The sequence below is a fragment of the Alligator mississippiensis genome, chromosome 13, assembly GCF_030867095.1.
Source record: "Alligator mississippiensis isolate rAllMis1 chromosome 13, rAllMis1, whole genome shotgun sequence".
In the NCBI taxonomy this organism is placed as follows: domain Eukaryota; kingdom Metazoa; phylum Chordata; order Crocodylia; family Alligatoridae; genus Alligator; species Alligator mississippiensis.
The window spans coordinates 5002513-5026947 of NC_081836.1; the positions used below are offsets into that span (position 1 = coordinate 5002513).

Consider the following 24435-nt stretch of genomic DNA (forward strand, 5'->3'; position numbering starts at 1 on the left):
GAAAAGATGATATGGAAAGCCACTGTATGAAGCAACAGTATTACCTTACTTGGAATACCATTTGCAGTACTGGTCAGCCCATCTCAAAATGCAGACCACAGAACAAAAGCAAATTCAGAAAGAGGTCATGGGAATGATGAAGGAGGTTGGTACTGTTCACCTGAAAACCAAGACTAGTAAAAGAAGACATACTAAAAGTAAGTAAAACAACAAATGATATGGAGAAAGCTACTTGAAAACTCTTCTTCTTGGGGCAAACAGGACAATGAACCTGCAAAGCACAAAATTCACAAGTGAAATCACTCCTTTTTATATGGCTGCACTGCAGAACTCCTTGCCAAAAGGAATCTGCTGAGGCTAAAACCTTACCAAGGAGTGACTGGTCATTTATATGGATAGCAAAAATTGTCAGTTTGTTAGCATCAACTATTCTAACTTTGGTGTGGCTATCAAAGCCTCATGCATCTGTAGTTTAACCACTCTCCAGGTAGGTGTAATCTAGCTGAGGCCGGACGATGAAGACAGATCGTTTCCAATCTGCCTACTACAAGCGCTTGCACATTTCTCTGATGACTAGCCACAGTCAATTGACCAGATGCTGGATGAATCGTGGATCTGATCTGCTAGGGCTACCGCAACAATCCTCCATGATGCTACAATCTTTTGCCATAGAACCTACAGATGATTTTGTCTGGAAAAAAAAAGTTACACAATCTTCAGAACATACCTGCAGGGCCTGGTTAACACAGACAGACACTAAATACAATTTAGTAGCTGCAATGGCAATACCAGCACCATGTCACCAGCTAGCTCTCCTCAGGTAACGAGGACTCTATGGACAGTTGTTGGAGACTGATAACAGGAAAACAAATCCCTACCTTGCAGAATACAGAATAAGTCTTTACTAGTAAGGACTGAAGCAAACTTAAGGTAGCTGCCAAGTTAGAGCTTGTAAAAATACACCAACAATAAGCCTCACCAGCACCTAATTGTACTAAATTCTCCCTTTACAATCTTCCATCCCATTAACGTAGCTCTTGCTCACAATGCATTGCCAGGTATCAGTTTACTGCCACTCATCCGTATCAGCTTAAGAGAACCTACTGAGGCAGCAGACTAGAGATACTCAGGAACTCTGAAAAGGAGACTCAGAGTTCAGCTGTGTGGCCAAAAAAGAAATCTTACCTGCTTCTACCTTGACTTTGTCTGCAAAGAAAAGTGTCAATTCTACAGCCTTAATTCTATCAAAGCAGGCAAAATATACCACCTAACCCAGAGTAATGGGAAAATTAAGATACAAAGACATGGATCCCCCCATCATGAGACTAAAGAATTTGAGGGAAGATGTTAAATATTGTTTCATTATTTCTAATTTTGACTTTGCAAAAGAAACACTTAGCAGATTTGTGACTACCACAGTAATCCTTGTTTCGATTAGACTTCATAGACATCAAGGCTGGAAGGGACCTCGCAAGATCATCGGGTCCAGCCTCCTAGCCCAAGGGACAGGAAGTCAGCTAGGGTCAGATCACCCCAGGGAGTTAAGCATCCAAGTGTTTCTTAAAGGTTTTCAGAGTAGGTGTTTGCACCACTTCTGGGAGGAGTCTATTCCAGACTCAGATGGTAAAGAAGTTTTTCCTTATGTCCAGTCTAAAGCTGTCTTCCAGCAGTTTGTGACCGTTAGACCTTGTCTTCCCTTGGGGTGCCCTGGTAAGCAGATGTTCTCCAAGTCCCTGATGCACAACTCATGTACTTTTCTATAAAAAGCCCTTAACTTTTCTCGTGCTGTCTGAAAAAGTTAGCAGATATTCGCTGGTTCAGCATATCCAATGCTGTTCAAAAAACAGAATTCCTTAAAAAAAAATAAAAATCTCAGTACTAGATACTGGTGTGCATTTCTGGAAGCACTGGCACGTACTTCACAAGATTCCTCATGATATACTTTACAAACAATGAACCACTGCTTCAATACTCAATTTTGTAAGAAGCAAGGATTTCCTGGGGTGATGTCTTTTATTGGACCAACTATGTACTTGGGATAAAGTTAGATAAGCTTTTGAATGCAAGGGATTCTTCAGCAGGTCTCCCTGATTTAATTTTGTAATCTTTTGGCAAGCTGAAGCAAGAGGGATTACCTAGAAGCACAAGTCTTAGTTAGCTACATGTTTCAATCACTTCCCCCGCCATACCTTGGTGAAAGGAAGAGTGTCATCTAAAGTTACACGTATCTGAAAGGTTTTTTTTAACTAGTGCCAAGAATGCCTAAGAAGGAAAGGAAAACAGTATACACTGTGTATTTGGTAGCCTTTTGCTATTTAGAGATGCTTAGTTGGCTTCCTGGTTCTTCCCCTCCCCCTACTTCTCCTCCCTTTCTTTTCTACATGGGCAAAGGGAACAATATTTAAAATTACATGGGCGTAGAACCACAGACTAACAAGGGAGTTTACGGGCACTAAAAGTTCTTGCAACTACTTTGTGGTAGCAAAGTTGACATTGTTTTAAAAGGGCACCACTCTGGCTTTGTTTGCCTTCATGACAAGAAGGGTAGCAACACCTGGAAACGGACATTCTAAGTTTAAAGCAGTCTAGTTTTTACACAGCTCAGTCTGAAACAGTATATATGACTGGCTAAAAAGCTTCGTGCATGTTAAAAAGTGCAAGTTTATGATTTTACTCTCTTACTCTGGGACATCAAAATCTTGTCAATTCATACAATTAAAATAAATTTGCAGTTCTTTTCTGCTTCAGCTCAATTTGCGGAAGTGCTTAAGAGGCAACAAAGCCTGCAAACTCTTAATGACACCACCATGAAACTAAGTGGCGTCCCTAAAGGCTCCACATTATTTCTGCTAGGAGCTACTTGATAAAAAAAAAAAATAAAAAACTTTCAATTTTAGGCCTAGGTATTTGACACTTGCAAGCCATTGGTAAAGAGCTTGCACTTCTACAAAAATCTGTGCTAAGTGATGTGACAGAATAGGGTCAATCTTAGTACTGGTGCAAGAAACGGGACTGAAATTATTTCATCTGTTTCATACTTGGAACCTGTCTCTACAAGTCAAAATAGAAAACAAGCCAACTCATATCTGCAATTCCAAAAAAGAAAAATAAAAGCAACTGATATTCTTCTGCCTTGTTCAGTAGGCCTTAAGCTGGAACCCTCTTTTGTGCTTGTGTAGCTTTGGATAGCCATGTGGAAGGTCATGCCCAAAAAAACTAAAGCAGGAGACTGGAAACAGCAACTGAAGGCAACTGGAGGCCAAGCTTAAATGTCTTGAATGGTAGTGTTGTTCAGCTGCCAGATCTTCATCCAAAAAGCTTTTGACATACACCACAAAATGCTTGGGGGGTTTTTTTTGGTTTGTTTTTTTTTTAATTTAGCCTCATCATATCTTGTTTCTTTTTATGAAGTTACTACTAAAGGCTGCTGGCTTAACACACCACACACAGTGGTTGCACCACTGAGATCTGGAAGTCACTCAACCAGCAGAATAATCTCATTGGCAACTAAATTCCTATGTTACCAAACCAACCTTCTTTCCAACTCGTGAACTGCTCTACCCACCCCTTGAGGAACTGGCACTCCATGACCCTCATTGTGCAAGGGAGGGAACTGAGGTACAAAATATGCTTTGAACCGTAAAGAGGAAAAGAGCGGTTGTTCCAGTTTTACCCTTGCTTAAGCAGTTAGCTTTGGCTCAGCAGGTACAAAAAGAGAGGTGAACGAATTCTGACATGCTACATCACGTTTGTCACAAAAACAGTGAAAGTTCAAGTGACTACAGTTAAAGGAACAGATATTTTTAGTTGTTACAACACGAAAAACTATGTTGAATTAACACCTACCAAGCAGCATACCAAGTTACCTTTCCTTTTAACAAATGTACATGCAACAAATGCACTCTGTTAGCTTCTTTCATGGAAGCTAATGGACTGTGCCAGACTTTTAACCAAAAGCAAGTTTGCAATAGTTTAAACATCCAGTCCATCTTTCTTTCCCCATCTCATGCTCAGAATCAGTGGATTATAACATCATTGCACATGTAGAAAAATAGCACTACCGGGTTAGTCCAACTTTAATCGATATGTGGCTGACCTTTTGCTTCATTCTTCCGTTTCAGGGCTCTGCTACCCTTTTTTAATTCAGTTCTGATAAGACCTAAATTATGGTTTTTGCCTTGCTTTGAATGGCAGGGTAGGGTATCATACAGCAGTCCTCAGTCATCTATAATACTGACAAGCCACTTTTAATTCTGACATGCACCAATGCAAAAATAACTGGGATGGGCAGGTAGCAGGGTATCCATTTCAAACTCAGGACTCCTGTCAGCTGAAAAGAAAGACAGCAAACATCAGCTAAAGGCAAACCAACAGGATTTCCTTTCAGAATAAGGAGTGTTTTATTTACAGTGGCTCGGGATCACCCTAAGGCAGCCTCTAGATTTGTGTTTTCACTACATAATTAACCCAGGCTGTTACTCTGGTGTCCTCAACCCTTCTCCCCTCGATATAAATACTCTCATGAGAGACAGAGGTGGTGGTTTTAAAGCTAAGCTAGTTGACAGGGCTGGAATTCTTGCTTTCACTCAAACTGGTAACCCAACTACTTCACAGCAAAGACCAAGGCTAAACAAATTCTTCTCTAGTACAGACAAGTTCTCTCAAATCAGTGGGAAGGAATCAGAGCAGTTCTTATTACTTCAGGAGAAAAAAAAAAGTAAATAATAATAGGATACATCCCCAGAAACCCTGACATACAGGGGAGAGAGCGCCATAAGGATGCAACAAAAGGGGGCTTTGCACTGTGGTTGCTTGTCCCTGGGTTGGATTAAACTGGATTCCTATAACCCAAAAAGATGCATCCTAAACTGCAACATGGAAGAATAAGCTAGAGCCAGTTGCCACAAAGCAGCAAAAAAGAAAATCAAAGCCAGCCTTAACTTCTATCCTAATTTTACTAGAATATCCACTGGAATCATTTCTCTGAATAAATGTTGCAAAACTTCTGTAAACAGGAACAACTCATTTGTTCTGTAAAGGCCCTTACTGAAGCCCCGAAAAAGTTATGAAAACTAGGAGATAAGACAAGCAGACAATAGAAAAAGAACAGTCACTCCTTCCCAACAAGAGAAGTACCCAGTCCTCTGCACAAGGGATCCTAGAAACCACTCTCTCTAAAGCCTCAAAAAATATGCAAGCCCCACTAATAAATGCCCCACCAGACGTCTGCAAAAAATGTGATGCCACCTTGACCGTTTACAGGGGTAGCACAGCCCACTGCGTCCTGTTTGGGTTGAAGATCCAGAGTTCTTCCTCCTGCAAGACAGCACTGGAAGCCAACTTAGAAATCAGTTCATGTGGGTAACACTTGCCCCCAACTCCAACTCCAGAGCAAGGCCATGAGCAAGCACTTACATCCACAGAATTGAAACAGGCCATGGAGACATTAGTGATTGTGTGCCTAATGCCCCAGAGTGCCTCATTATAGGCCTGGCAGAACCTCCTCCCCAACTATCTATACGTTTAAGGGAGAGCTTTCAGCCATTTGCTTTGTCTGGCACACAAAGTACATTTTCAAGGAAGCTGCAATCCAACATCAGCAAGTAGGACTGACCCAATATGCAAATTATCACAAGCACTGTTCCACTTCTGACACAACTGCCTCCCTCAGAGAAGCCAGGCATAATTCAGACTTAATTACAGCTTTTGAAGTTATAAAAAGCTTTACAAGATAGTTAACCTTACAGGCAAACACCAGGCACAGGGACATGGAAATTTCAGGGGAGGGGAGGGTTCTTTACTACACCCTATTAACCAAAATTTTGTTTAAATCTCAAGCAGTCACCATTTACAGAGCAAAGCTAGGCTGATGCTTAGCTTCTTTAGCTTAAGAAATTCAAGAGAAGCTTACATAATGGATGGAAAATGGGTCAACCAAAAACGGAGACAAAACAGCCCGTGACAAAACAAGGTGTTTGTAAACTTGCATAAAGTTTGCCACAGTGCATTCAGAAAACAAACATATGAAGAGCTTCTGGGGCAAACCTGAGAACACAAAGGAAGAGCTCAACCGCCCGTGATGGTTACAGACACTTTTACCCACTCCGCATGCAACCGTGTCTGTGGCTCTTGCATCAGGCTGATTTCCCATGCATGTGCTCACCACCAACATTTGCTGAGTGCTTATGCATCAACACCACTGCTAGGTTCCACCAGTATTTACTGGACTGTAATGCACTTCCCTTCAAATAATGCATCCTTATAACCCACTAATATCAGTTTATATTGACATTTTAGTGAAAAAAAAAGCCAATCACTTCTCCAGCTTGGATTGAGCACTTCTAGATTGAAAAGTGATAGAGGCACTTCAGTTTAGTGGGATCTATCAATTTCCAGATAACTGACTTTGTCCTTGGGTTAAGGCCAAGCTTGGATGTCTCTACAACTGAGAGGAAAAAAAGCCTTAGGTTGTTTGAGAACATTATCAGCATTTCCATGTTTTCACGTACTTAGGCTTTCTGAAGAAGAAGTCTATGTGAAATTTTAGGCTCCGGATTTTTTTCCATTGAAAAAGTGTCCCAAGGTTGAAAAGAAAAGAAAAAAGAAAATGCTCCTTGAGACTTAGCAATTCCTGGTCCTAACATCCCTCCAGCCAGCGCCAGGAACCCGTGCATGAAGCCATGGGAAAAATGGAGATTGTCGTCTCTTCCTCATTCAACCAGCTATTACACTATTTCCCTCCACAGTCCTCATTCCATGCTCCTCCTCTACTAAAACTTCTTCTAATGAAGCTTATTTTTTCTACTGTCTGGCCCCAATCCAATAAGATTCCTATATATTTTTTCCTATGGTAGTGTGCCCTTTGATTTAGAACTGCTCTGTTCCTGCAGCTATTGGAACCGTAGCTACAAGACAATGCCCAGTTTGGCAAGTCTACCTTTTTTGAGAACACGCATTGCAAGAAATCATGAAGCCATGCACCCACAAACAGTTTTGATTCAATTGCCCATGCAGCACTTTAAGGGAGAAGTGAAGAGGATTAAGGAGGGGGTTTTAATTATTATTTTAAGCAAGCCAATTTGCCATAGGGCCAGTAGGGGTAAAATCCAGGACTTAGAACAGAGGCCGAAACTCAGCTTTCACAAAGTCAATACAGACACTTCATAATTTAAACAGCTTGCTTGCGTGAGCATTCCAAAAGTAGCACTTGCAAAAAATACTGCAAGGTGAGAGATGTCCAGTAAAAATGCCAGAACTCCAGCAAGTGATCTAAGACCCAACAAAACCCATTCTAATAGTTTCCAATCAATTTGAGTAACACAACCACAATACACAATCATAGTAGAAAAAGCCTATTCTCTGGGAATTTAGTTAATGAGTGAATAAGAAACTGTTTTGGTTTTTCGGTTCACACGTGCATGGAGCAGAGACTAGAGTGGGGGCCCGGACCCCAGTGTTTAGATGCTTGCTCATGAAGGCTCTCTATTCAGCCAGACCTGATCTGGACTGCTATGCTGCACAGTCAATCCTTGTAACATGTTCAGCTGCCCCCACAGGAGTGTTGTCTGCTCATCCCTGAAGTGTAAGGGTAAAGAATTAATCAGCTGTCCTTTACAGAGCAAAGCAAATGGGCAGAAAGCATAGCTGACAACAGTACAAGAAGAAACTTAATAGGGCAGCAATACTTCTCTCCCAAAAGGAGTCATTCCTCTGTGCAAGTACTGTACTATCTGCTAAAAATAGACATAAAATCCAATATACTTACAGTGTGTTTTTATTTTGTTTTCCTTCTGGAAACTGAGAAGCACACTGATAACAGATTTCTATTACAAATAGCAGAGTCATGCTTGAATTATTCTAATGTATTGGAGAAAGATTGCCACAGATTAGTAAATTAGAAGAGAGTAAGAAATGTCATGTGGAATTATGACAATATCGCTATGAATTCACCTTAGCTTTTATCACCGGAAAATGGATATCCCAAAGGACAGTCTCAGACTAATTTAAAAGGCAAATTTCCAAAAAAATTAAGATAATGTGTAGTTAGTTTACATATCTAAACTTGCCTAATGCAATATGAACTGCACAAGATCCCTTCAGTCAGTGTTCCCAAAGCATGCGGTGCAAAAAACTAGCTCAGGAGCACAGAAGATGTACAAACCAGATTACTGGCTTTAACACTACAGGTTGTGTTTGCAAGATTGGTTTAACTCCCCTAAAAGAAGGGCTCAGTTTTCAGATGCTTTGAAAAAAAAAAAATGCTTTAAGTAGTTAAAAAGAAACTAAACCATCCAAACACTGTTCTGTACAGTTATTTGTCAAGTGTGCTTGCAATAAGACAAATAGCCCCTTCCCCAAAAAAAGTAAGTACTCAGAACGGCACACCAAAACTATATCTCGTGGTATCAGCATCATTCCAAGCATCACAGCTGTGCTTCAGTGCTTCTTAGCTGCTGCAACACATTCTAACAATTTTTTTTGCAAATGACCAAAAGCCGTAACAAATTAAATGGAGCTGCCACCCACTATACAATTTTACCTTTGTTTGATGTTAACATCTTGCTCAGATTTTGTTTACTCTTTGCACACACAAGAAAAACGAGATGTTTGCGAGTACTACCAGGACAGTTTATCGAGCACCTTGCATATACTCCCTAGTTTACACAGTCTGAAAAGGAAGCTTTTCATTATAGAAGCAATGACTGGGTTGTACCCACTGGAGGACATACACAGCTGGAATACTCCCTAACTCTACACACCCTGAAGTATACTTATGGCATCCCTCAGGGCAAAACACTATTTTTAAAACCAAGAGAGACGAGGCAGGTCTAAGCACCATGTTTGATACTGGTCATCCAACAGCTGGCTGGACTATGGCATCCGAAATGGCTAGGCACCCCAAGAACTATGAGTCTAAACCCAGCAGGATCAACTGGGACTTTCAACTTTCCAGAGCAGCTAGAACAAGTGTTCTGTGATCTTTTCCAAGAGGGACCTGGGGCAGAGCACAAGGGGGAGGGAGAGGAATGTGTTTAGATTTAAAACTAGTATCTCTCACTGAACTTAAAATGGCACTTAGGAACAGATCCGTCTTATCCTATGCACATCTACTAAATCCAGCTGATCCAAAATGTACCGAGTCAGCCAAAATGATGCATCACGCAACAACACGGCTGCAAATGTGTTCATGTTTCAAGTCCTCTCAAAAAGCAGGGACTAGTACAGAATTTTGAAAAGGTTCTCTTGTCCCAAGCATGAAGGACACGTGCCTGGTGATCTCCACTGTTATTAAATATTTAGCATGGCTGACCATTGCTTTTTGGGGTATAACTGAAGGCATCAATCAAATTCAAAGTGGCTGGAGACATGCCTTTCCCCAAATGCAATACTCCCAGTTATAATGTGCAGAGGTATTCAAGCTGGACTCTTCTTTTAAGAGGCAAAAATTCTACTGAGAAAATGTTCTCTCACCCCCCGGAGAAAGATAAGCTTTAATATTTACGGTACTCAACAAAACCTACTCATTCTCATGAGTTTTTGCTGTGGGCCTGGACCATGACAGAAGTGAGGATGACACCTGTAACTGCAACAAGATATAGGTTAGATATTAAAAAACTTCTACCTATTCAGTGCTGGAACAAATTACCCAACAGTTGCAGAACCTGTCACTAGAATCTCCTAAATGAAGGCTAGACAAACATCTGACTGTGATCGTTTAGAAAGGAATAACCCAGCCTTGAACAGAGGCTTGGATTAGATGATCTCGAGGGCCTTTCCATCCCCATCTTTCTATGATTCCATTGATATTCCAAATGTTTAACTCCAAGTATGTGAATGAGACCCTGAACCTAGTGCTCTGAAAAGACCTATTTTATGCACAAATTGAAATAATGTCTCTGTTTATTTCCCCTGCCCCTTGTTTAAGCTGGAGACACTGACTCCCATTATGTGCTTGTACAGTATTTGGTAACAAAAGAGTCTCCATCTTGGTTAAGGCCTCTAGGCCTTGTGATGACAATATATTCAATATCATTGTGTGTAAAACAAGTGCAAGCTCCTCATTACCCGCTGTTTTGAGGGAAAAATGAAATAACTGCCTCAAACTTCTTGAACCTGTCAGTGTGACAAGGACTCAGATGCTCACTGCATAGAAAAGATCTCAAAACAGGCAATATCGTTTTACAGCGTTTTACGACAGCGATCGATAGATCTAGCGATCGACAGATCTTCTAGTCGTGGCCTTTACACATTCAACTGGAAGAATTACACTATAACAGCACCACTTTCGAATCCTAGAAGTTTGTGGATACAGGGAGCTTCACGCAAGGAACGGTGTCAGGTTGCCTTACGTCAGGGGCGGGCAATTATTTCGTGTGGAGGGCCGCTTACTGAGTTTTGACGAGCCATCTAGGGCCGCGTGACAGGCAGCCAGGGGCCAATATATATTAATTTTATAAATTTTTTAGGGGCCCCGCGGGCCAGATGGAATGGCCTGGCAGGCCGCATCCAACCCACGGGCCGTATTTTGCCCACCCCTGCCTTAAGCAGACTCTGCACAGACAGATGGACCTGTACAGACCGACGAGTGTAGCGTAAGACCCTTGGTCAATTACCATTCCTACTCTTGTGCTCATTGCTATCTTAAGCAACAGTCAAATTACTACCCGTTTATTTTAAGAGTCTTTGAAACAGCTTTCAAAGATCGAGGAAATGCACGATTCCATTCACAAAACACCCCTCAGACGTCCTCGCCCGAGCCTGCTCCCATCGTTCCCACGACAGGTTCAACATCAGACGTGCAACAGGCTGCGGAGGTAACAGCGCCCTCGACTTACGTCCACGCCACAGATTCAGCTCGTCCTACGCACATCTACCAAATCCAAAACACACTAGACCAGCCCCATCATGAATGCGCGTCACCGACACGCGTCAACCCAAAGCCACCATTCGGCGTTCGCAAATCGATCGCGGACGCGACGCTGGCAGCCCTTCTCCGCCGCACACGGCACCTACGTAGGACAACCAGGCGCTTAAGCGGCAGGGGTCGGACTAGGCGCGACCTCGGCGGCGGGCCCCTTCCAGCCCTCCTTTGCTACGGTTTTCGGTCACGGGCCGGCGTTTGCTTTTCGGTGACAGCGCAATGAAACACAACGCAGAGGATGGGACGCTCCGGAGACTCGCGTCCAGGTCGCTGAGGCCAAGATGAAGAAACACCTTGGGGGTTTGGTTGGTTGTTCTGGGGTTTTTTCCTCAACCCCTGAAGTCTCTCCGAGAAGTTGTGCTTTGCAAGTAAGCTCCGCCCGCCCTCCCCTCGGCCTGCCCTCAACACCTGCCTCCCTGCGAGCAGCCGGAGCCCGGCCGTGCCCAGCCCCGCGGCTCAGGCCGGCCCTGCAGGCACCTCTCCCCGCAGCCCCCGCCAGGAGGGACCCCGGGAGCGCGGCTCCGGCCCTGCCAGGCCCCCCCTTACCATGATGTCTCCGCGGGGCGGGGCTGGGCGCTGGCGACTCCCGGGGCCGTCCGGTCTGCGTCTGAGCCAGGCCGCGGCCCTTCCACTTCCGCCGTTGCCTAGGAGTGAACATCCGGGTCACAGCCGCCCGGCCCCGGCCCCGGCCCCGCCCCTCGCCGCCACCCGGGCCAATCAGAGCGCGGGCTGCCGGCCATCGCCAAGTATGGAGAGCGGCCCGCGTTCTGGAGGGGAGGGGAAGGAGCGGGGCGCTGGGAGAGACCATTCTCTTCTCTGGAGGGGGGTGGAGATAGAAAGAAGCAGGGTTGAATGGAGGGATGAGCCCAACTGAAAGAACAACCTGAGTCATTAAATGGGTGAAAGGAAATTAAATCAGGGAGAGGAGACACCAAGGGGCTGAGGAAGAAGGGGAAAAGGACAGGGGGAAGCAACCAACTCCAAGGAGGGGGGGAAGAACAGAGCGCCCAATCAGGGAGGGGAACAGGGAAGCCCGGGAGAAACCAATAGGGAGGGGAACGGGGGGACGGGAGAGACCAATAGGGAGGGGACTGGCGGGGGACCGGGAGAGACCAATAGGGAAGAGAACAGGGGGAGACGGGAGAGGCCAATAGGGAGGGACACTGCAACGTTACACGCCCTAGGTTCAGGGTGGTTGGTCCTGGTGCAGCAAGGGGCTCAGGCTCTCTGCAGACTCTAGCAGCCTGTTGTACAGGGATTGTGCGCACTGGGTAGTGCTTTGGGGCAGCAAGGGTGAAAAGCGGGGAAGGGGGAGAGGTCAGTTAGGTTTTTAATTAAAAAATAAAATCAAGTTGGGAAAGTGGAACCCCCCCAGCCTGCACCCGCTGTGACCCCAGCCTCCGCCACTGGGAAGCTCTGGCTTCTGCCACTGAGGACAAAGCAGGAAGTAATGGTAGTAGGAGGCTGTCGCCCTCCTGGGAGGCAGTGGGAAGGGGGATGAGGCGCACGCCCTGCTAGTGGTTCTCGGTGAGGTGCTGATAGCAGGCGGGGGGGTGGGGAGACTCCCACGTCTTGGGTTCATCCGGGCTCTAGTCTGGAGGGAAGAACAGGTCGGCCTGCTCCTGGTACCCTGAATCCTGCCCCTCCCGCCCGTCCCTGTTCTGTCTCGTACTGTCCCTCCTTCCTCCACCCACTGAGCTCTGACTCGTTCTCTTTACTCCTAGCCAGTTCCAGTTTCTACCATCTTTGCCTTCCCGTTTCAGTATGTCTCTTTGTCTAGTCTGTTCTAGTTTCCCATTCCACTGTCCCAGTCCCAGTCTTCCCCCACTCCACTGTCCCAGTCACATTTCACCACTGCTGACTCCTTATCCTAAATCCTGCATTCTGATTCCCCAATTCCCCCCGATGCTCTTTGTCCAGCCAATTCCAGTCACCCTGCCTCCCTCAGAAAGCTTTCTTCTAAGTTAGCCTGGGTGCCAAGGGGGGGAAGGTGAGAGCACGGGAAAGACCATGTCTTTAGCCTCAGACCTGGTATCTGGCTCTAAAGCAGTTTTTAAAGATTCAATTTTAGGGAAAGTCCTGCTTAATCCGTAAATCGCCGGGATGTAGTATGCTCAGCTTCATAGGCATGTAGGAGCTAAAACAAAATAAAACTTTTTCAGAGCAGATGAAACATTCATGGAATTTAGCTGCCAGACTCTAGCAAACCTTTCCCGAAAAGGTGTGAGCTGAGCTTTTTTTTTTTCAAAGTTTATAACTCGGATAAAAATTCATGTGTTTTCTTTTTTCACCCCAGGAACATCAAGAGGCATATCCCTGACACCTGATGACCACACCACGTGCTAAACTGTAAGCCTCTGCTTCAAAGCATTAAGGTACTACAGCTTCTCAATTAAACAATTGTATGAATGATTTTTACATGAGCAGAGCACAAGAGGTCCGTTTAATCTCATTCTGGGGAATATCTGAAAGTATTTAACAAAACCTTTCCAAAAAAAATCAGCCTGACGCAAACACCTAGCATAGAAAATTCCAGTGCAAGCCACTAGCATTTTGGCAAAGTGATGGGAACTGGATCTTACAATAGGAAGTGTTGGGTAATTTGAAGAATAAATGTCACTGTCTGTGCTGCCTATAATATATATTAATTATGCTTAGATTCTGGAGCACAAGTTATAGCTCCTAGCTACGTAGAGGGAACATTAATTCATTCCATAGGCAACCCATCATTCTTATGAAGAAATAGAAGCCTTAATTCAGCAAAGCATGCAAGTACCTGATTAAAGTTAGGCGGGTCTTTGGTGCATTACAGTGCTTGTAATATGGGGACCCAAATGCAAGAAGATGAAAATCAGGAAGTCTCAAGGTCTGTGTGAGTAAAGTACATCACCACTCCACTCCACCCTGCTTCCAGCAAAATAACAATTAATTAACTGTTTCAGGTGATTTATTAAATCCTGTTATTTGAGCCAAAACTGATCCTGAATCTGGCCTCTGTGTGCTGGTATTTGTGAATCACTGCTGACACATGGTTTTGACTTTATGCCCAGATGTAACTCAACTAAAGTCCGTAGAGTTACCCCCAGGGGAGAATCCACTCCATTATGGGGCAACATTTTCCTCTATAGTTCTCTTGGAACAATTGTTTGGCCCATGTTTCAAAAGGGCTTGAGTGCCAGGTTTGTGAGGACCCTCTGCTGGTGCTTTTTGGCATCTGAATTGCAGGCTTGTCCCTAACATGAGCCAAAAACCCTCTTGTTGTTCCTTTATTTTTCTTAGCCTGGAAGCATGCTCTATGGAAACTGGAAATCCTGACAAGAGGAGTCACAAAATGCTTCCTTGTCTGATGTAATGTCGTGGGAGCTGGCATGAGCGTCTCTGATAATGGTGTGGGCAACACTTGCACGAAGATTGTAACAGAAACTGTGTATTTTCGGATGAATGGCTTCTATTTTTCCATGTAATATTATGTGCATATGTCCTTCTGGCAGGAAATGACCAGGGGGTAGCTCTGATTTTACCCTAATATGTTATCACAGTTGTTCATGACTTGAATCTAAATGCTATTAAATATTAGCTCCCATTTAGAACTTTACCAAAAGGACGCAGCTCTGCCAGTGCCCATTTTTAGTGAATTTAACAAACAGTATGCACTAAACAGCTACAGATTTCCATTTTGAAAATGACAGCACTGGATTCCCTGAGCCACAGTCTATACCGGTGTAAATCAGCAGAGCTGCACTGAAGCCAGTAGCGCTATGTCACTTTGCATAATAATTTGACCTCCTCATTCTTGCCTCAAAACACTCATATGAGGTAGGCAAAGATTATTAGGCTTTTAATTTAGCAGATCTGCTGTACAGCTTCTCTCTGCTCTCAGGCTCTTATTGCGCCTCTGTGGTCAGCAAAGGAACATACAGCAAGAGAGAGAGAAACTGCAGCCGGGTGTATTTTAAACAATTTCCAAAATCCAAACGAATGTTGAGGCCAAGAGGATGTTTTCCTTAGTGGCAGAAATACAAGCATCCTGGATTCTGTTTTCCTGCTAATAGGTATAAAGACGAATAAACAGCTGCTTTCTGTTTTCCCAAAAATATTTGCATTAAGATGATCTGCAAATTCCTGCTCAGATTGATGGAACATCTCTTCAAATGAGGACCAGCTGCTTGCTCTGTTTGTTTATGGCAGGACATGCTTAAGAGACCTTTTTTTTTTTTTGTTTGTTTATCAAAATGTGGGACCAGACTCTTTCTGGTGGGCTGTAATCGCAGTGTGGGTGATGTCTGAATAAGGGGCGAGTCTGTGCATGTAACTGTGGTTGCAGCCATCCCACCTTCTGCTGTGATTTTCTGCGATTGTCAGCTAACCGAAGTTGGACTAGGGCTATTCGTGAACGGGAGGCTTCCAAGAAATGCCAAAACAGAGCAAGAGGAAGTGACATCGTTGTTACTGAACTGTTCCAAGTGGTATACTATCTAAAGGTATTGCCTTTAGTATGAGAGATTTAAAAAGGCTTTCTAATTTGGTACCCTTAAAAAGCGCACAGTATTAATTTCCAAGAATATATATGATGTTAACTGCAAGGTGCTGGGGTAATAATACAAAACTGAGCAGTGGCATGCTCTTGGCTTAAGTTCCCTTTGTAGTTTGCAGTTGGATACAGGATTTTTGCCTTCCATTCCACGTTGCACAGAAACTACTTTGCAACAATATTAAACAGTTGTGTTCCTCCCTAGAGCTGGTTGCACTTCATGGCTGAAGAAGCAACCCTTGTGCATCCTGTTGTCCCTATATTGTTTTTCAAATTGCCTATAAAATACCACAGGGATTTATGATTTTGTGGAACCAATAATATTAATAAATCAACATATAACGGTTTTTAAAGGGCACAGATTAAAGGCACAATATGAGGAATAACAGTAGCATCACCTTTGCCAATGACTGGCTTTCTCTCAACGGAAGTGATTTGCTGCTGTTCTTGAAAGCAGACTGAGATGAGTTTATGCAGTTCTCTTGTAGTAGCTACATGAATATAAAGGTCACAGAGACGCAGCTGGAGCAGAGAGAAGAGGAAACTGGAAATCCTCTGAGTCTCTGGTCAAGGAAATTCCTGGGACTGACACGGTGCTGTACCAAAGAGTGAAACCTGAAGAAAACAAAGGAAAGCACAGGATGAAATCCAGGATTAAACATTACCCAGGAGAAGAAACTTCAGGGTAGGGTCGCCTGCAAAGGATGCCTCGCAACCGGCAGTTGAAGAGGCAGTCTCTCTGGCAACCAGAAGGCAGGATGAGGAAATGAAGGAGACAGAAGGCAATATGGATAAACACTATTAGCAGCGGGAGTTTGTGAGAGCACAGAGAGCTTATAGATAGGGACCAGGTTCTGGGCTGTTCTGCACTCTGTATAGTTATTCCATCTGTGCAAAGTGAGTACAAAGTGCTACTAAATAAAGAACGGCAGGAGGTTACACTCACATTGTGCTCTCTAGATGCTGGATTCCACCAGGGGACAGAGGTTGCCCAGCAGGATTTCAGCTGGAGGCAACGGGCTCAGAGCAGACATAGATTCTGCTCCCCACTGTGCTCTTTGCTCCATGTCTGTCCTTGGACAAATAACTTGGCCCCTCTGTAATTCAGCTTCCCTGTCCATAAAATGAGGATGACAGCTCCCTCTGTAAAGCATTTTGAGATCTACCGATGAGAAGTTATTCATCTCTTTACATTTAATTAGATAAGAAGCTGATCGTGAAAATTCCTTACCATCCAGTGGCAAAAGGATTTGTCAATGCTGCTGGGCACGGATTACAAATACCAGAATAAAATACGCTTCTGATTTTGATTTTGCCACTAGATTGCACTGGTGGCTCTGTGCACTAGACGGAGAGAACAGAACAATGGTGGGTTAGTTGCTTTATCACCTCCAGAAACAGCACCTTGCTTGGTTTCACTGGGTCTGGATTCAGTCAACTGCAAGCATTTCCCACACATGGGAACATCCACCATAAGAGAAACAGAATGTGCTCTGATGGGCTTAGTGTCAGACATTATGTGTCTTAAAAATGAGGGGAATATAAACAAAGGAGCAAACAGTGATTTCAGTTGACAGCTTAACAGCTCAACAACATCAGATTCATGTGCAATTAATAAGAGGGCTTTTGATCCTGCAATCAGTGTCTATAAAATACATGTGGTTTCCCTGTATACTTGATTATATTTAAGGAAGCAAAAGGATAAATACTTTTTTTTTATTAGCATAACAAAGTACTTTTCACTTCAAGCCAGAACTTTGCAAAACATTTGTGGTCTGACACGATGTGCTTTTCATTTCATCTTCCTGCATATGTTGAATATACAACAAAATGCTTCCTATGCTTTTTATTCCAGTGTTTAGCAAGAACCAAAGAAACTCAATTGGAGAGTTTATTGGATCTGAGATTTTAGAGGGAAAAAGTGCTTGTTTTTTAAATGCAATGTTTTCTCCATATATAAAGGCAAAAAGAAAAAACAACTGTGTTTTTGAAGTCAAAGTACCCAACTATCTTTTTATAATTTTATTTTAAGCTTGTGGAACTTTAAAAGTATATGAACCTATGTTATGGCTTCTCGTGAAGTTGTGTTACAATTCAGTTTGGGTTTTTTGCTAAAAGATCCTCAATTTCTAGCCCTTGCAAAGGTCGCTTCAGTGGTTTTTATTGCTCAGAATTGGTAAACCAGTGACATTGGTTGGCTCGAGGCCAAGAACCTGAGTGCTTCTTGGAAATATGAAAAGGAAAAATCATGGTTCAGAGGTACCCACAAGACTACCCAGTGGTTTTGAATTCCACATCCAGCCCCACCGATAGCTTTCGCTATGGAGATAGTCTTTGTACACAGTAGCAAAACAGCATATGAATAGGAAAGAATATACTTTCCACCCCGGCTAATTCTGAAACAGCTTTACCTAGGATACATTTGGAATGTAAAATCTGTTCTTTTAACAGTTTTCCCATTCACTGCAGTCTCTGATGAGTAAATCAAAATGCCACGTTTAATAAAACCCAACACGCTGTCCAGGAGGTATCAGGTTTGGGGCTCCTCCCTCCCCTGCAAAAATGTTAAAAACAGACTTCAGAATATTATTTTTCACTCCATCAACACCCAGGCAGATGTCCTGTTTGCCTTAAAAGCCCATTTGGTTAATGTCAGAGAAGATAATAAACCTAGCAGCCTCGCATGTGTGTACACAGGCCAAACTGAGATTCTGTATTTTACTGCTGAGGCAGCTTTATCACTGATAGCCATGGGGAAGCTGTAGATTAAACGGGATTCAGACTTTCTTATCATCAGGTCATCTGACCCTGTTCAGTGCAGCACTGCCCTTCTCCATGCTATTTTAAGTTTTAGCGTGCATTTTAGAATATGGGCCAGATCCAAAGAAGGACAATGCCTACCTTTTAGGAGCTTAACCCTCCGAATGCAATCCAAAGCCTAGAGTTAGGTACCTATAGGTACCTACACTTCCAACAGGGAGAGTTAGGTACCTCAGAAAGGCGCTCCAAAAAAACTGATGTGTTGAGGAGCATAAAAATGCTAAGCACCAGATGGTGTCTGAACTTAACTTCCCCGTTGTTTGAACTTCCATCCCTTCTTGTAGTTGAGGTGCCTGAATTGGCGCTGAAAGGGACTAAAGCAAGTGCCCAGGAAGTGGGAGGCATGGATTATAAGCCATCCTCAGCCTGAGGGGCCTCAAACCTACAAGATCTCATTTCCAAGGAAAGTGTCCAAACACCAAGCTAAGAGCTAGACTGTATGAGAGCACCTCTGCCCCTTCTGTAGCAAAAGATGTAAGGCTCATAGGGCCAGAGAGAAGAGCAAGCCAGAACCATCCTCACTGCATAGCCCAATAGTTAAGACACTCAGCTGAGTTTTTCTCCCTATTTCTAAGGGTATTTTTGCCTTTTTATTCAATAATTGTTTCACCTAACATGTAAAAATAGATTTAGGAGCTGAGACTAGAACTCAGGATTCCCTGTTCTCAGCTGAGATGTACTTTAAATCATCAGTGAATATGATTAAGGAGGTCAGGCATGTCTTCTCAGAGCAGGATTTCCAGGTAATCAGAGACCCTGAATTCATAGAAGTGCATTTTGGGACTTGTGGTCCCAGTAATATTGCACTATGCCCTCTTTGGATCTATTGTCCAAAGATGGATGTATTGGGTGTATTGTATTATTTAAGGCTGGTCCTCCTGCCTCTCTCTCTTTCTCTCTCTCTCTTACTTAAGTGCAGACAGCTTTACAGACCAAGCATTTCAAAACCAGCATTAGCCAGAATGAGGTTAGCTTTTAGAACTCTTGTCAGACTTGACTGTACTAATGATGTCTGCAGCTTGTCATTAAAAAAGAATCAAGGGAAAGCTGATTAAATGCAGCAGAAAGAGAGAAACAAAACTTTCCATTCCTTTACTTTTTCCTTGACACGTGGCGCTTTATTTGGAGCTTGCCAATATGCCAGCCAACAAAATTGCAGGGGTCTAGTCATGGTTCACTAGTTAAATCTGTATGGAATTAGCTGCTGATGTGGACCAATGGAAAACACTCATTTACAGAGCTGGAAATGGCAGCCACGTATAGGCTTACTCATTAGGAAAGCTATCAATACAACAGATTGGTTCGTTTCTGATTTGTACTATCCCAGCATAGTGCAGATCAAATAAAGTGAGAAGCATCATACTGGAGTTTAGATACACAGCCAAAAGAGAGTGAAATATTTGATCAGGAGAGCTACAAATGCTTAAATCAGTCTTTTGTTATGAGTGCACTTCCCGACTGAGAAGTTTGGGTGCTAACTTAACAATCATTGCACAGGCAGCTTGCAACAAAATTCATACAGCCAGCTGTTATACATCTTGTTCCATTTTCCAAAGTTCCACTTCATTCAGCCTTACCTGACAACCATAATTAGCAATACAGCGTACTGCTGAACATTACATCAGCCTTGCAAAATTGTCATGAAAATGTATTAGCCCCGGCACAAAATATCCCTGTTCATTACCACTAAAATGATCACTACGAAAAGAGTAAATGGCAATTTACTCCCCCATCAGAAATGATTTCCCCTTGGTGAGTTAGAATAGAATTTTGTCTGCAAGTCTGCATTTCTTTCTGTCTCTCTTTCTGTCTCTCTCGATTGGTGAGCTGGTTGGTTTCAAGGTTTGGTTTTCATTTGTCTGTTATGGTTGGTAGTTTGTAATGCAAAGTGAAGAAGGCATCGGTATCTGCCAGCTAATGCTGGTAACCACGCGTGAAAATCCTTGAGAGGAGTGAGGATGAAAACAGAACACCCAATTCTGATATTTCCCAAAGTTGTGCAGAGATCTTTCTGTGCATGGAGACCTAAAGGGATGGATGCCTCTCTCTGAGGGTGTGTGAACCAAGTCAAGCAGATGCCTCCTACACTCTTGTATCCTATGCAGATTACTGCTGCTCTTGGCAAAAGTGATTTGTGTGTGGAAGGGGATTAATATTATTGAAAAAATATTGGAGAAATTAAGTCTTCGTTCTTTGGAAAAGGGGAGATTAGGAGGAAACTAGGAGTCAGTACAATCCTGTAAGACACAATCCAGGCGGAGAGATGCTACAGGGATCTTTGAAGTGATGCCAAATACAATAACAAAGGGCCATACGCTCTTCTTAGGAAAAGCTAGTTATTTATTAGATTTATATGCTGCCCTCCCTGAAAGAGTCTCAGAGCAGCTTACAATAAAATTCAGAGAAATTATAAAGACACATACAAGTATTAAATAATATGCAATAGGACAAACTCCCCAGACAGTGCCCCAAAACTTAACCCTACTTGCTGAAGGCCAGCTCAAATAAAAAAAGGTCTTACAAGACTTCCGTAAGATGTCCAAGCTCAAGCTCTGATGGATATTAAAGTTGGCTGGAATTTTTTTAACCATAAAGTACTGAAATACTCACCCCCTCCTCCTGTCCACTTGCCTCCTCCTTCCATCTCATGCTGCAAAAGCAGAAACCAGGGTAAAAAGATTTTGAAAAAGAAATAGATCTGTATTCTAAAGAAAGGGGAGGGGAGCATCCAAAATTCTGGCTAATATGGGTGAACCTCGAGCAAGACCTGATACAATAGCACCTGAAGTGATGATATTTTGATTACGGCCAGCCCTTTGAGGAGCTTACCCATTGAAGGCATGATCTAAAGGACTGTGCCGAAAGTTTCACTGCTGACACACAATACACATGCATGAAATATATATTGGCCACGCCTTCAGACCCTACCCAGGAATGTCCGTTCATCTGCATGGTACGCACCTGTCTATCTTGCAAGACAACAGAATTGCTCTTGAGTGAGACACTGGATCGCTCAATGGAAACCTCACTTGATAATAAAGTGAAGCTGGAGTGACTGCTCCAGGGGGCAAAAGCCTGGTGGACACATTCTGTCATTTCTGGCTGTGTGATGGAGGTGTACAGACTGAAGAACTAATCAGCACAGTACTTAAGCAAATGCCTAATTAAGCATGTGAGTACTCTCATTGATGGAGCATACAATTCAAGTTAGACACCTGCTTAACTTGGAGGCTGACACGGAGCCTGAGCCTAGAATTTGGCCCTCTGCTAACTTAAAGGCAGCTACGGATTTTGAAAGGCTTTCTGGCTGCTTCTTGCCCCCAGTCTCCTCTGTGCTTTCGTATATGCATCTATTATGCTCACAAACCAGGCTAGAAGGAAGTGGGAAGGGAGGAGGGAAACAGTGCACATTAGGCTGTGAAATGTAAAAAGAGGTTTTTCAAACAGCATATTCAAAACGTCACCCTGGAGTCATACAATAATAAATATTCAATATTACATTGAAAGGGTTTAATTGCCAAGTAACTATGGCAATGGAGAGAAAAGCCTGTCTTTGGACACATTCCCTCCTGCATTAATTTTTCCCAGGAGGAGGAGAATGGATTCTAGATTGTTAATGGATAACGTTTTCCAGAGCCCTCTCCGATCACTCAGTGACTCCAGGATTAAAAAGAAGCAGACAGAATTCTCCGAGGGAAGCTGGACGTTCAAAACAATTATGCTGAACAATTCCATCTCCTCAGACGGGGTTGAGTACACCAGGTTCCCGATGCAAGGCTGTCAAAGGCATTGAGACCCACTGTGCAGCAGTGTGACCCCTAGTAAAGTGAGCCTAGCTCTGAATCCAAATGCTCACTGCCTCTTCCTCTGTCCCCAAAGAAACAGGCTTTACAGCAAGCCTACAAGCCTGAAAATGAGTAAGTGTGAAGTGAGACTGCACATTGGCCTGTGCTGAGAGTTTGTTTTTGCCAAGATTGCGTTTCTTGGTTATTTTTAAATTCTGATTTCTGGAATTTGATTTGATGTGGAGGGGAGTGGGGAATTTAAAACGTATTTGGAAGCCCCAAGCATCTTCTCTCTTCTGATGTTTTCCAGAACTCAAAAGTGTTTGGAAATGGAGGGCGGTGCTGGCACATTGGGACGTGCCACTGGATCTGTGGTTTTAGAAAATATTTCTTAATCCAGGTAGGGAAAGAACTGCATTATCCCATTGGTATTTTCTTAAGTAACTTGATGCATGTCTCTCTTGGATGGATGGATGCTATAAGGCAGTGATGTTTAATTTGAGAAAACTGGTAAGGGGGAAGGGGAATAATTGTCTTATATTGTTACTGGAATATAGTCCTCTGGGAAGGATTTTTAGAATGGTCTGCTATTTGGGGCAATCCATTACATTTCAACGGCAATAAACCTTTGCTGCTTAGAATTTTTTTGAAACAAATCATTCATAGTGAGGGTTACGCAGTTTCCAGAAGGCGGTTTGAACTAAACCAAGATCAGGAACTCTTCCATTCTTTCTTTAGACCAAAAACTGTAATGGCACAAAGGCAGTTTCCTAAGGCAGAGGCCACATCAGCAATAGAAAGCCCTAGAGAATACTGGAAAACCTGTAGGGATATTTTTACTTTCCATTCTTAGCTTCAGTCCTTTATTTGATAGATGTGATTTGATTTCTAGAAGGTCTTCCTCTGTGTGGTAGAGAAACCTCAATTCTGTGGGAAAGAAAATGGGATTTGTGACCCAGAACAATAAAGACACCATCTATGCTACAGCAGCAACAAAAAAAACAACCAAGGCAAACCCATGTTACCCAACTGCTCACCGTTCCTTTAACAAACATGAACACTCCTTGCCCAACTCTCCCCTCCCAAATCTGTCCTTTAAATTATACCAATGCTTGTTTAGGAGGATTTTCAAACATAAATCCCTATTTGTGTCTTGCTGTCGCAATAACCAGTTACAGAGCCGTTGATGTGTGAACCCCCAACCCTTCCTTTGATCCAGGTAGGCAGACTCCTGTGTCTGTGAACAGAAAAGGGGAGCAAAACTCAGCAGAGTGTCCTAACTACAGGCAAAATGCTGTTTCGCTTAGCGCTATTTTGCTCATTTTAAATTGATATGTGATTTCACTTAGCCCTCAGCGAGTTTCGTTATACTGCTCGCGGTCGCCATCTCGGGTCATTAAAAACAATTGCGGTCACCATCTTGGGTTGTCAGATACTTCCAGTTTCACTTAATGCTTGTTTCACTTAACACTCGTTTTTTCAGGAATCAACGAAGAATGCTAAATGGAGGTTGCCGGTACATGATTTCACTTAGCGCTCAGCGAGTTTCGTTATAATCTTTGCAGTCGCCATCTTGGTTCATTAAAAACTACTGCGGTCGCCACCGTGGGTCGCCAAATACTGTCGGTTTCACTTAATGCTCATTTCACTTAATTCTTCGTTTTTCAGGAACCAATGAAGAGCGCTAAGCGGGGATTGCCTGTACGTGATTTCACTTAGCGCTTAGCAAGTTTCGTGATAATGTTCGTGGTCGCCAACTTGGTTCATTAAAAACAACTGTGGTCGCCATCTTGGGTCGTCAAATACTGTTGTTTCACTTAACGCTGGTTTTTTCAGCCACCAATGAAGAGCGCTGAGCAGAGGTTGCCGGCACGTGATTTCACTTAGCGCTCAGCGAATTTCGTTATGATGTTCGCGGTTCCCATATTGGGTCGCCAGATACCGTCGGTTCCACTTAACACTCGTTTCACTTAACGCTGGTTTTTTCAGCCACCAATGAAGAGCGCTAAGCAGAGGTTGCCAGTATGCGATTTCACTTAGCGCTCAGCGAATTTCGTTATGATGTTCACGGTTCCCATCTTGGGTCGCCAGATACCGTCGGTTCCACTTAACACTCGTTTCACTTAACGCTCGTTTTTCAGGAGCCAATTCAGAGCGCGAAGCGGGGGTTGCCTGGGCCACCCAGCGAGGATAGCGGCAGGTCCCCGTAGCGCCACGCTAGCACGTTGACGTGCATTTGGGCTCCGGCACGTGCCGCCTTGCCGCACCGCTGCGCTCCCAAGCTCTTGCTTTGCGTCCCGGGGACCCAAGGCGAGCAGAAGGCGCCTCACGAGGTCACCGGAGGGGTTGAGGCCGGCCTGTGTCTCCGGTAGGGTGGC

General features: G+C 43.5%; 1 protein-coding gene and 1 long non-coding RNA gene across 6 annotated transcripts in view; one reads left to right on the plus strand and one right to left on the minus strand.

Annotated features, from left to right (window-relative positions):
* CAPZB (capping actin protein of muscle Z-line subunit beta) overlaps nucleotides 1-11578 on the minus strand; it is an 88620-nt gene extending 77042 nt beyond the window's left edge. The window contains exon 1 of one of the 2 annotated variants that reach the window (XM_014601978.3): nucleotides 11468-11576. In XM_014601978.3, the coding sequence (XP_014457464.1) occupies nucleotides 11468-11470 (3 nt within the window). In that variant the 5' untranslated portion in view covers nucleotides 11471-11576. Of the gene's footprint in view, nucleotides 1-11467 lie in introns of both variants that reach the window. The other variant, XM_014601975.3, reaches the window with a different exon arrangement.
* Nucleotides 11579-12041: 463 nt separating this feature from the next.
* LOC109286275 (uncharacterized) lies at nucleotides 12042-23845 on the plus strand. 4 transcript variants are annotated; one of them, XR_002094266.2, is made up of 5 exons: nucleotides 12042-12374; nucleotides 13218-13296; nucleotides 14201-22189; nucleotides 22368-22457; nucleotides 23541-23845. It is a non-coding gene; the product is annotated as an uncharacterized LOC109286275 (long non-coding RNA). The 4 variants fall into 4 exon arrangements; XR_002094265.2 differs by having other exon boundaries at nucleotides 23726-23845; XR_002094267.2 differs by having other exon boundaries at nucleotides 22368-23845.
* The last annotated feature ends 590 nt before the right edge of the window (nucleotides 23846-24435 follow it).